The sequence below is a fragment of the Anomalospiza imberbis genome, chromosome 22 (genome assembly GCF_031753505.1).
Source record: "Anomalospiza imberbis isolate Cuckoo-Finch-1a 21T00152 chromosome 22, ASM3175350v1, whole genome shotgun sequence".
Taxonomy (NCBI): domain Eukaryota; kingdom Metazoa; phylum Chordata; class Aves; order Passeriformes; family Viduidae; genus Anomalospiza; species Anomalospiza imberbis.
Genome location: NC_089702.1, coordinates 3663194 through 3676821, shown reverse-complemented (window position 1 = coordinate 3676821; position 13628 = coordinate 3663194). Strand labels below are relative to the sequence as shown.

Here is a 13628-nt window from a genome sequence, read left to right as displayed (position 1 = left end):
GCACCAGCTACACCACTGCCCACCAGCTACTTAGCAGCCAAGGTCTGTCATCTCAAAGCTTGTTTTCATCTCAAACTGGCTGTCATTCTCTGCACTTTCCCAATCCCTGCTAGGCAATCGTACCTATAAGGCCTTCTTGTTTCATCTTCCCCAACAGCACACAAAGCAGTTACCTAAGCACTGTATTTTGCTCACATAACGTTTGAAAAAGGTGTCCTTAGTCCCATCACTGGACATTCAATCCACATTATAGTACCTGCAAAAATGATATCATTTCTAGAATTACATCCAAGCTCCTTAGAGACACTATTTTTGTGTCTTCTATTTTCTGACATTTAAGAAAAAGAATGATACACTGCTGGCATCACCAGTTTGGCCATGAGATTATTGGTGCTGCTGGCAAGAAATGCACATCCTGCTGGCATTCCCAGTGGAAGGAGTTCGGAAGAGGTTCTGGTAAACTGCAGCAAAGTGACTTTACAATCCACTAGAGAGGAAAACTGAATTGTATAAATGATATTTTTTCCTGATCCAAAACCTAGGTGACTATTGCTTGTATCACTCAAACAGCAAGAGAGGGAATTCCTACAGCACAGGCAGCTCTCCATCCATTTGTATTCCAGATGGAGGAGTTGAATCGGTCAGTGATTGTTGCAGGACATTGACCTGTACAATGTAGTTGTCAAATTATTCTGCCTGTATTTAAATTGAAGCCTCGAAATTCAGCTCACTTTGCTTCCCACGTTCCAATTCAGTAAAACACCCACATTTCCCAGATGAAGCAAGTCGGGACCGCAGAGCAGCACCCATCTCCCAGGGAGCAGAGCAGGCCCCATCCAAGGGTGCCATCTGCTGACAACAGTTTATTTCCTTACTCCGAGTGTCGCTTCCGTTCTCTGTTCTGGTTTAAAGAGGTGACTAAACCCAAATTCAGCACTGCAGCCTGACAAAGAGTCATGTCAGATTTTGAAGTAAGTTCCTTGGTCTTTTTCATCGATCCTCAACATGTGGGGATTAAAACCGTGAGGCATCTTTTCCAGTTTGGAAAGGCTGAGCTTCAGGGAAAGCATGTCCCAGATCACCTGTACTCTGGATTAATTGGAAGAGAAAATACAATTCTGGTTTCATGATGTGCTAATTCCATTATATTCTCAGGACTGAGGCTCTGTGGTCTCCCACATTGCCAGCCTCTCTGCCAGGCAGGGTGGGAATGCCATGGAGAATTTCAGGGGAAACAGAGAATTCATTTTATTTCACATTCTATTCTGTACATCCCTGTGTAATTCCATCTCGATGTGATGGGTCATAGACACCAGCTTGGCAAACTGAAAATTCAATCTGAAATTGATCTCTGGTGAGATCTGCAGGATGTCATCAATGCTATTATAAATTGTTGGGTTTTTTTTTTCAAGTTAGGGCCTCAGTTTTTGTCTGATGCTTCAAGCTCATCCCCTTCCCCAGCAGCAGGGCTGACTCCAGACTGCAGCTATGGATGGCGGCTGTAACCAGAACATCTGGGGAGAGCCAAACCTTGTACTCACTGGAAAACCCGAATTTCAGTGATTTCTTTTCACAAATAGTTAGAAATGACAGGATTTCTACAGAAGGAAGTATCTGAAGAAGGAAGAAGAGTGTGTGTTCAATGTACAGGGAGCTGGGGAAAAGGAAAGGAGCAGGTGCTGAGCAGAGCCAAGCCCGAGCCGCAAGGAGGAGCCCGAATCCTGCTCCATCAGGAATGAGACCGGGAGGTACCGGGGAAGCTGGAGTGCAACAATTCCTTATTGCTGCAGCCTTCCAAATGAAACAAACAGGGAAAAACGCATCCCTTCCTGTTTCTCCCAGAACAGTTTAACTCTGCTCCATGCGGTCTCCCTGACCTCACTAGTCAGGATGAGCAGCAGGGCCAGGGCAGACGCTGGGGAAGGGGTTTAGCCTTCACCTAGGTAAGGAAGCCAGCTGCAGCTCTCTGGGGAGAGCCTGTTCCCACTCAGCTTCATGCCTCTTCCCAAATCTTCCTCCTCTATCTCATCCCTCAGTCATGGACTAGAACAAGATAAGGCAAACCCTCTAAACCCAGCAGTTGCCATGGGACCACTCCCCAGTCTACGCCCCTTACCAGCATGAAGAATCGGACAATCTGCAACAGCCACAATGCACCTTTCCCTGTTGGATGATACAGTTTGGCAGAAAGTTATTGAGACTTTTGAGAAAGACTTTTCCTGCATGATTGCCAGTTCAATTTTTAGGGCTGGTAGCTTTAAATAATCATTTGAATCTTTTGAGTGCTGTTACAAACTCATAGTGTAAATATGTTCTATAGCAAAGATAAATATCTTAATAGTATTAATGCTGAGAACAGCAAGAAATCTTTGCACTGCTGCCTATTGTGACAAGACCACTGAAACAGGACTGCACCTCAAATCATTAGAAAATCAGTATAAAAGTATCTAATTCTCATATATTTCCCCTGGAAATGGGCAGCTGAAGGGAACAGCTGGGCATTACTGACTCTGGACTGGAGGGGTTTTTAGTTTAGAAGCTGGATGACTTCATGAAAGTCTCACATTTCCCACAGGCTGAAGCTGTTTGGTCGCTAAGCTGTTTGATGGCTGATAGGACACAGTGCACTTGAGAATCCACAGGTTTGAGGATCCACGGGCTGCTCTAATTCTACAGCCTGAGAATTACCACAGAAAGTATCTGCATAGCCCCATCCCTGCACCGGCTTCCCATTTATTCCCTTCATGAGCAGGAAAACATAACATACTAACTACAGGGTTAGAGAGAAGTCTGAGGCAGAGCTGATCCTGTTCCACACCTACGGATTTTGGCCACACCTCACTATTATCATATGAAAAGAAAAAGAAAAAAAAAAAACCCAAACAAGCGAAAGGAAAGCAACCTAGTATGTAGCTGATTCCAAACAACAACAGCATGCAGGCTCATAAATGCTTCAGAATTGACCAAGAGGAAGCACGTTTCGTGATGACACAATCTTGTTGCTGTAGTCATTCATCGAAGGGAAACTCCCACAGGAAAAGGCATAAAGCTGCTCAGGGAAGGCGAAGAGGCTGCTCAGTGCTAGGCAGCCAAACCTGGGGTTCGATTCATACAGAGCTAAGCATGAGCACCAGCCAAGGCCCTTTCCAGCTTTTTTCTGGGTCCCTCAGGGGTAGTTCAGGGTGTGGCTTGGCCCAGCAAGGAACTTCTTACAGAGCATCAAGTGCAGATGGTGGTGCCAGCTGCACACATCCCTCCTTCTCCTCCACCAGACCCTTCTGGCTGGCTGCAGGAGGGGCACCCTGGGGAGGCTTCGGCGAGCACTATGGGGAAAGCATCTTCCTGGGTGGGAATGAGAAACAGACTATGCAGAACCTGAATGAGCGCTTGGCTGCCTACCTGGACAAGGTCCGTGCCTTAGAAGCAGCCAATGCTCAGCTGGAGAGCTGCATCCTAGAGTGGCACAGGACAAAGTCTCATGGAAAGAGGCATGACTTCAACCAGTATGAGCAAAACGTCACTGACATGCAAAGACAGGTAAGTCAGAGCTGGGACTGTGTCATTCTGTGCTCTTCTAAGGAATTGGGGTTCTCCTTTATGCTGATGGCTTTCCTTTAAAGAAGTTAAATAAAACCTTTGAAATGTTAGAATTCCTCAGGAAGGTAGTTCCAGGACCTGGGCATAAACATTCTTTGTGCTCACAAGGAGGAGACTGGGCACAAGAAAGGCTGGAAGGGGGCGAGGGGGATTCTGCAGAGACTGGCAGAATAAAGCGATCCGTGTGCTGCCAAGTGCTCCTTTCTGCACTGAAACTGGGGTTTGAGTAACTGCGGCTGGCAGAACTTGGTCTTTTAGACTGCACAGGTCTTGAGCAAATTACAAAGCAGGAGGAGTGCAGAGCCTGCCCCTCTCCTGCCGCTGTCTCCAGACAGACTGGGGCATTCCAGCTCTTTGATTCCTGTGGTAGCAGACAATGAAACTACAGGAGTTTTAGGACCAATGAGCTTATGTAATCAGATGGAAAAATACTTCATTGTAATTAAGAAAATAGCAGTGACAAATTCCTTGTGGATGTTTTCACTATAATTAAAAGGAGAAATTCTGGTTCCTACCAGTAGTTAATATTAATGTTCAACAGTAACTCTTTCAATCTCCCAAACTCACGTGTCTTCAAATTTAAGCATAATATTAATCTGTATTCATAATGAACATCCTTAGCACTGTAACCATCTGTGTGACTAATCAGTGTAATTAACTTTACATACCCATATGGGGCAAAACCCAAAGCTCTTCCAAAAGCAGTGTTGTCATTTGCCCTCCACTTTTTATAATACAATTACTTGGCATTCTTATGATCCTGAGAAATTATTTTTAAAAAGGTTTTGAAACTGTATTCATTCATATCTCTGCTGATTGGGGCCAAGGACTTAATCAAACTCCATGCTCACAGCTAAAAGTGTTGCCTCCAGGCAGTAGGTGAGGTGCTCGGACCACAGCCTGTGTATGGAGAACCAGAACTGTCATCACCCATTTCTGTTTTAAGGATAAAGAAAGGTCACCATCCCCAGACCTGGCACTTGGGCACTTTCCTTTTTAACAGAAAGAGACAGCACAACTTGTTCATCAAGAACATATATGTGTTCAGGTTGACTTGGAATTAGCAAATCAGAAAGATTTAGGAAGACAGGAAGCATAAAACCATGATGCTGATTGGGGTGAAGCCTTCACTTTTGAGAAGGTTGTACCTAAACCGCTTATTTTTAACACTCACCCCTTAAACAGCTGTCCCTGGCCACAGACACCTGGAGGCTGGTGGCTGTCCTGGATGTGGAATGAAAGGCCAGGAAAGGATCATTTACAGGTGACAATTCAGTGACTGAACCTAGAATTTTTACTTTCTCTATAAAATATTGCAATTAGCAGCATGTCTGCCAGTAAAATGAGTGAAAATATAGCATCTAATTATTAACCATAATTAAATTAATTAAATGTTAATTTAAAGGGCGAAACTAATGTAGCACCGACAATAAAATTTAGACTAAATTTAGGGTCCTATATCCAATAATCCAGAATGTCTATGATATGCTGCCTGTCTGAACCTGGAGGCATATAATCATTTGGGGTCTACGTTTTTAACCACACTCTCCTGGATACTTGAATTCAGGATGAATGCCTGATGGAGCAACAAGTTTTGGGAAAGGCCTTGCTCCGACCTGACTCCATCCTAACCCAGATACACAATGAAACAGCACCTGTTCTTCAAGTAACTGTCTCATTCAAATACCTTGTGCTGCTAAATAAGTAAAGTGATCTACAGAGCATTCCAGGAGATGGGACAAAGGACATGAAACATAAGAGGTAAAGTCAGTGCAAGAAGCCTTCGTGGAAAATCCCTGTTTTGAGAAGGAATTGGGCTGTATTTCCTATACAATAATGAGTGAGCTCTTAATGAAGCTGACAGTTTGCAGACTGGTACTAGAGACAAAGCAGTAAGAATTCCATGTGGCTGTTAAGAGATAACTGGCACATGTAAGATCCTTGCTGGCTGCAGAGAACTGGGGCCACGCAGCAGTGGGCAAGGCACTGACCGGTGCTCAGATTGCACAGAGTCACACAGCAATTCTGTACACGGCACAAAGCTGAAGAACTCATGCTGTTTTCTCGTCGCCTTGTACATTCTATAAGGCTGCATTCAAGAATTGCCTCTTCTTTGTCACCAAATTCCAGGCAGCCACGCATTCAGGGCATTGTTATAGTTCTTGAGCTGGCCTTGATCGTGTCCCAGGGCAGTATCCGAGGTGCGGATAATTGCGCAGGAATGCACAGTCTGTTAGCAGATTAGTTAAACATTCCACAGCACCTTCTTCTTCACTACAGAGGTGAACCTTTGACACTTGAGGAGAATTTTGTCATTTCCTTGTTTCTTTGTGATTCATTGAGTGTGGGAAATTTACTCCAAGGTGTTGAGAGCTCTGTAAATGATTTCTGTACAGCCACAGTGTCCCTTGGTTTGCTCTGTGGATGCTGAGGGAACGTGGGATGGCAACCACACTTCTCTTTCCTCTGTGTTAGAAAAGGACACGATGCCCTGCATTTATGATTTTCTGATAATTATGTATGAGTTCCTGTTGGAGTTCTTTCTAAGTTTTGGCACGGAATACTGAACTTTTTGCATTCAGATCTATAGTTAAAAGCTATTCTATGTTATCAGCGACATATGAGCCTTTCCAGTGAGTAATGAGTGCACCAAAGGAATGAGATTGTGCTTCATCCTGCACCTTTTAGGGCAATTTTCAAATCCCAAAGCTAAATCAGACACCTGAATCAACCACTGCATGCTGCTGGTCGATTCAGAGGTGTTATAGGTGCATAACTGAATGGACCACAACAACCAGATGCCAGTGGTATTGTGCATGCAACTCCAGGCTGAAGCCTGTGGTGAGTTGAGGGTCCCACCAGTGAGTGGTTGCCACCATCACCACAGTGCATCACAACACCAGCTCAGCTGGGTGTTCATGCACAGGCAACTTTTTAGCATAACATTAACTCCAGTATTTTGATTATACTCAGACACAGCTTAATGGTTCTTACTGAAATTTGCCCTAAAGATGCCCAAGGCAGCTTTGTCAGCAATGCTGAACAGGATCAGAATCCGGTCTCAAAACCAGAGGAAAGCAGTGACTGTTATTTTATAATAGACCATGAAGTTTGTGTAATGAAATTCATATCCTCTACCTGGCCAGGAATAAGATGATGCCTCCTGGTTCATACTCTTAAAAAAGTAAGAAAAAGAGTAAAGGAAGATAACAGACAAAATTTACAAAACACCTAGCTGAATAAGGAAACTGAAATGCTTTTATTCCTATGGTCTCCTTAGCATGGGAATTCCACTATTTAGATGCTTCTTTTGAGCAGCAAAGAGGCTAAACCATCACAGCTTATTTACTGTCACCCCATGGCAACATCAACTCTCCTGTTGGATTCTCTGTTTTCCAGATTGAGGATAGCAAGATCACCAATGCCAGCATCCTTTTACAAATCGATAATGCTAACATGGCAACTGAAGACTTCAGGCTCAAGTAAGCTCTTCTTTGGTTTCCTCATTAGATTTGAAAGATGATTAAACTAAACATTACTTTTTCTTGCTAATCCAATAGGGAAACATTTTTACTGAGGTTTTCTGTTAATACTGGATGAATAAAAACAATGTAGAACAGGGGGAAAAAACCCAAAAGCATGTAAAACCCACAAATGATTGCTGAAGAACCTTGAGTCACCCTGTTTATGATACTTAGTGCAGGTCCTGACGAGCAGGTTTGACAGCAGGCACTTGATACTTGTGACAAAAGGCACTTAAAACTGTCATCTGGGATTACAAATTATCCCCTCTAAGCATTGCACTTCCCAGTCCAGCCCTAATCTATTTCCTGGACTTATCACCTCTTCTGTCCAGCTCTGCAGGGAACACCTGTCCTTGTGTAGCTTCTGCTTTGGAGTCCCATGTGTTGAGCACAGTAACTGAGCCGGTGCATCACTGGCTCCCAGCACAGTCTGATTTTCAGCACATTGAAAGAGAGTTCTCAGATCAACTAAAAAGACAAAATGTTTGTACAGAACACTTTCAGGCAGGTCTTTCCAAATGAAAGGGTTTGACACTTCTGTAAGTAAGACTTCTTAAGAATCCGGAAGATTTGTCTTATTTCTAGCAGTTGGTGATCAGCTATAAAAAATATCTCAGCTTTTGGAAATATTGTGACAAACTTGGATACCCTGAGCACTGCCAGTGTTTCATTATCAGTCAGTAGTGTCACAAAAGGAATCAATGGAACTTCTTTGAGGGAGGGGACTCAGACTGAGTTTATTGGGTGAATGGAGAAGCACCAATAGAGCCCACAAAACACCGAGGAAAGGGAGAGATGCTGAGGTGTAAAAGTGCTTCCCATGCCCAAGGGAAGACACAGCAGCATCTCCCTTCCTTTGGCTCACTACAGACACTGCAAGAGGTTAGAGAGGAATGTTAGTAACTGGCTTCCATCACCTTTTTCTTGTTTTTCTGAAGAACTCAAAAGTTACCATTTTGGAAAAACTAAAGCAATCAGTGCTTGCTGATAGTGTTTTCAGATAATTGTATTCTCAAAGCTTCCACAACCGGGTGAATGTTAACATGCAAAAAGGGAAGTGAAAAAAAGAAAATTTATTTCCTACCCTAGAGGAGAAGTTACAAGGGAGAGAGGAAAGTGAAATGCCAAACGAATAAAACTCATTTTATTGTTAAGACAATTTAAAAACATTTAAATAACATATGTTAGAAACAGAATTGGTTCCTTTGGTTTTTTGTCCTCTCTAGTTCCCTACATAGACTCAGCAAGTCTACTTCTCCTTATACAAGAGCCTGAATCGGGCAGTTCTCAACACGCACGTTGTGTCTTCTCTTTCCTCATAAAGATACGAAGCTGAGAAGTGTCGCAGGCAGGGAGTGCAGCTGGATGTGGAGAACCTGCGGAAGGAGCTCGACGGCATGACCATTATTACCACAGATCTGGAAATGGAAATTGAAGGCTTGAGAGAAGAGCACATCCTCAGGAGGAAAGACCATGAGGAGGTAGAAAAAGTGCCACTTGGTAAAATCCTATTGCACCAATCTTTACTACCGTGTAATTAACTGAGTAAAACCCACAATCTCTAAGTGGGATTGATGATTCAGGACCTAATCCTGTTTCTGAGGCACCAATGAGAGTCAGGTGAAGCAAAAAGCCTGTGTCTGCTTTACCAATTACACTGGGGTTTCAGAGAGAACAGATTGCTGGAGTCTCTCCCACCCATCTGTCATACACAGCTAATAATAACTGACATATTGGACAGAAGTGTTCTCAGAAAGACTTAGATATAAATACACAGAGCGCTGCCGGGTTTTAGTCATCACAGACGTTTTCCTCAGTTCTGAATATATAATTTCCCATACTCACAGAAGCAAGGAGGGGTTGAAGGTTGGAAGGGATCTCTTTAGGCCCCCTTGTCCACCCCCCTAAAGTCAAGCAGGGTAACCCAGAACAGCCTGACCTGAGCAAAACAGATCTCAAATTCTTGAGGGATCAAAATTAAAAAGAATGGTTGGTGAAGTCAGGCAAAATTACTCATTCTTGCATAAGCCTAAACATAGCAATTAGATAATTCTCAAAAGCCACACTACTCTGAATTGTCCAAAGCTATACTCAGTGCTCTCTGTTATTCCCACATTTATAATTCCACTGAAACATGCTGGTTTCGCTTGATCTAGTGTTGTTTGCAGTTATTACCCAACACCGGACCAAGCATCCTGCTCAGTGTCTGTGCGTTTTTAAAGCGCAGAATAAAACACAGGGGGTGCACAGTGGTAGGTGCAGCTGCCTTTGGCTGACCCCCTCCCAGCCCAGGAGAGTTCTTGGGCACAGGGGACCAGCAGAGCCATCCCTGTGTCCAGCTGATCTGCATTCCATGATGTCATACCCCGAAAGGCTCCTTTGCCTGGGCGCTTTGAAAATGGTACCAGGCACAGAAGGTTGTGCTACACTGAAAGGAATGTTACCCTACCTGCCCGACTGGTCCTGTAATTATGTTGTTTACACAGTAATTATATGCTTTAATCCAATTATTCCTTTAACAATTACATAGAACTTTTACATTACTCTCCTGTAAACTTAGTTATAGTTCCATAAATATTAACATAAAGGGTAAGAAAGATGAAATTACTGTTAGATTTTCATCAAGGTCTTGGGTTTCTAATAGATAAATAAATAAAAAATGTCAGTGCTTCTTCGTTGAGTCCATTTCTTCCAGAAACATTCTATGAAAAGATCTTCTTGCATGTTTTTATTGAGTTCTGCCACAGAAGCAACTATGTCATCGGATTAAATAATATCAGAGTATTATCAATATATACATTTTTAAAATAATGTTAACCTAATGTATATATAACAATCACCCCCTTAAACCTCTCTGGGATTCTGTGGCTCTCTGAAAACTTTCTACTTCCATAAACGAGTTTGTTTGTTCCCTCTGCTAACACATGAACAGGATATGGAAGCCAATCGCTCCTCACAAGACTTCAAAGTCAATGTAAAGGTAAACGCGGCCCCTCCTGCAGACTTAGGCAAGATTCTGGCAGAAATAAGAGAAGATTATGAGGCTATAATTGAAAAGAATCGTCAAAGCCTGGACAACTGGTACAAAGAACAGGTAAGAGCTCATTTCCAAGCCTCCTGTGGCTGTACCTGCCTGACCAGAGTCTGAGCTTTTCTCTTGCTTCTGCTCCACAGAGTGCAGCAATGTCCCTGGCAGCAACCCCTAATCCCGAGCAGATCCAGCGCAACGAGAACGAGATCAAGGAGCTGAGGAGAACTTTGCAGTCCCTGGACATCGAGCTGCAGGCACAGATTAGTAAGGTATCTGCTGCAGACATCTTGGGCTGCTCACTCACTCCCTATATTCTCAGAAGTTGCCATGGACCAATTCTCCATTTAAATCCACAGATCAGCATAACTTTGTTGCAGTTGTTAAAGTATGAGGGAAAGTGGAATTCAGATCACGCTCGACTTTGCCAAAATATGCAAAATAGATTCTGCAACCATCACCAGGAAGTTAAAAATGTCTCTTCTTACGACAAAATATGAGAAGAAGAAGAAGAAGGGATAGCTGATCCCAAGTCTAGAAAGAAAATGTGTCCAGAAGACAGACAGTAACATGAAGAATGCAAAGTTCATATTTACAAGCCCTGTTATCAGGCATGAATTACAAAAAGTGTGAAAAATATTGGTGGGGAGCTTTCACAAATATTACATAACTTTACACAGGTTAAAGCTCGCATCCCAGAGACCTGGAGACTTTGGAGCAATTCTGGACAGCTCATGCAGAACGGACAGGACAGACAGCAGTGTCAGGAGCAGAGCTTTGAGCAGAACGGATATGGCAGGGATAAATGACTCAGTTTTGCCTTTCATGCACACACGGCACAGCTTTGTGGTTCTGCTGCCTTCACAAGAATAGTTATGCAAATGCATAAGTGTTTAAATTACCACAGCCTTAATTTTGCAATCTTCTAGCTAGAGACCAAATTTGCTGGTATTTCTGTGTTGTATCTACCACATAAATAATAATCATGGTCTTGGTATAATCTGCCCCATCAGAAACACATGCTGGAAGACACCTTGGCTGACACTCGGAATTATTACGCTGCTGCGCTTCAAAACATGCAGCAGATCATCTCCAGGTGTGAGGAGGAGCTGAGCCAGGTTCGTCACGACATGAAGCAGCAAAATAACCAGTATAAGGTTCTTCTTGGGATAAAAACACGCCTGGAAAAGGAAATTTCCACATACCGCCTGCTGCTGGAAGGGAATGCTGACGGGTAAGGCAGAGCTGCCCCGACTGGAACAGATGAGAGTCCTCATATTTGGATTATTTATTTGTTTGTTTATTTATGCTTAATCAAAGCTTGTGAGTCCCATACTACATCAAGGGTTGGTATTTTAATGTGACGGATCATAATAAAAAGCCAGAGCCACTTAGAGTACAGAGACACTGGTACCCATGTAATTTGGATTACCTAAATTAATATAACTTTTTATTAAAAAAAGAATAAAATTCTCCACTCCCACAGCATGGCCATGTCAGCATAGGAGAACACTGGCCATATTTTTATTCTCTCATCTGATTTGTATGAAGTCAAAAAAGGAAGGTCAGCAGCCTTTAGCACTGAAACTCTCAGGCAGACAGGACAGAGTGGCCGCAAGTGTGAGGGTATTTGTCACAAACCAAATTGGGATCAACCTGAGCAACTCCAAATACATGAGAACCAATGCACCTGTCCCTGGGAGCAGTAGTGAACGTGCCCAGGGATGTTTCCAGTGAGAGTGTCTACCAAAGGGAAAGCTCACATGGTATAAAAGCATTGTTCTTTATCCTTCCTTTTTTTTTAATTTTATTTCATAGTGGGATAAGGTCTCCTTAGAAACAGTGAGAAGGGGATAAATAGCTTTTTGAAATTAGTGTAACATTATTTTCTATTTCATTTTCTTCACAGGACAGCAAGAAAATCTGAAACTAAAGGTAAAAGTTCCTTACTTTGTTCTCTGTAGTGACTCTTAATTACTGTCATTTCCAATCAAATTTTACTCAGAGCAATTTTAATCTCACCTGAGTGAACTGTGTGCATAGCAGGCTCACACAGGCCTTTGAGAAGCATTTCAGTAGTTCCTGGCTGCTGTGAAGGGCTCGCTGCAGAACCCACTGGGCTGTGCCTGCCCATGGGCTGCCTGAGCCCCAGCCCTGTCAGTCACACGGTGGCCACAGCTCAGGCTCCAGACTAAAGCTTTCCTGGGATATGAGGAGGCAAGGAGACTTCACTAGGTGACTAAAACAGCGTTAAGGCTTGAGAGCAAACCGAAAATCTGCATGTCTGGAAACTCATATTCTGGCATGGGCATGACCTGCAGACATCCAGGATAATCTGCTGGATTTGCATTGGCTGGGCTCTCCCTGTGTTATTCATTTGCCCTGACCTGGACCAGACCCAGGGTGACTTTCTGGCAGCAGATTTCACACAGAGCAATAACAAATATTGACTTGAAGGAAAACATGTAGAGAAAACTTTGTTGAGGAGGCACCAGGCAAATGACTGTAAATGAGGCTTTCTGTGCATCACCTTGTCTCAGCATTGCTCCTTGGCTAATTTAACTTTTTTCTTTCCTTTCAGAACACTCTGGGCTGAGCAACCGAAAGCTCAAAGCAATTGTCCACGACAGTGTGAACGGGGAGGTGGTGTCCTCCACCATCAACGAGCTCTCCCCACAAGCCTGAAGGAAAGCTCTGCCAACCAGCAGCTTTCCCAGCAGCAGTTCCCACGGCCCCTCTGGGAACAGTGTGCCGTGGGCTGGCTCCCGTGTGTCAAACAGGGATCCTGTAGTGAACGCGCTTCTCCAATGATCTGCAGCCTAACACTGCAAAGTGCCACACAGAGCTGGGTATAGCTGACATTGGTAGCTTAAAGAGCTTTTAGTCACCAAAATGCTGGAAAAAAAGCTGTTGAATTAAAGTGACTGGCTGAGATAGTGGCAGATGTATTGTGCACATCTCCCCAGGGCAGGAATATCCATCTGGGATTCAGTTATCGCTCTGCAAATTAGCTATAATTTAAGGGGAATAATCTCTCAACTTTTTTCCTGGTCCTATGCCTCTCATCATATACCTCACTGCAGCCAATAAATTTTTATGCATTATTTGTTCCGGTCCTTGGAATATCTCATTTTGCTTTCCCTTACATATGCCCAGTCCACTGTGGCAGCGTCACTGACATGGCTCAGGACAGCCAAAGCCTCATTGTTTCAGGAGGGACAATACTGGAAGACCATAAAAAAGAAAAGAGGAGACACAAGTTACAGGCTACATTTACATGAGCAAAACTATTCAACTTCCCTATACACAACTTATCAATGTCACCATTTGAAATTTGAGTAGGAGTGTTGCAAAGTCACTTTAGTAAAAATAGCCCCCCAGAAACATTTCTTTATTCTTCAGTTTGAGAGAAATTTTCTAGCACTGTCTTTACACACTTTCCCTCAGAGCCTGTAAGTACTTTTCCAGACACTCATTCT

The 13628-nt window shown here is 43.3% G+C and overlaps 1 protein-coding gene across 1 annotated transcript; it reads left to right on the top strand.

Annotated features, from left to right (window-relative positions):
• The first annotated feature begins 2873 nt into the window (after positions 1-2873).
• LOC137486781 (keratin, type I cytoskeletal 23-like) lies at positions 2874-13272 on the top strand. The gene is made up of 8 exons (XM_068212268.1): positions 2874-3537; positions 6997-7079; positions 8446-8602; positions 10054-10215; positions 10296-10421; positions 11163-11383; positions 12059-12084; positions 12731-13272. Exons 1-8 carry the CDS (start codon positions 2935-2937, stop codon positions 12832-12834), a joined length of 1482 nt encoding a protein of 493 aa, XP_068068369.1. The 5' UTR covers positions 2874-2934; the 3' UTR covers positions 12835-13272.
• Positions 13273-13628: the final 356 nt, after the last annotated feature.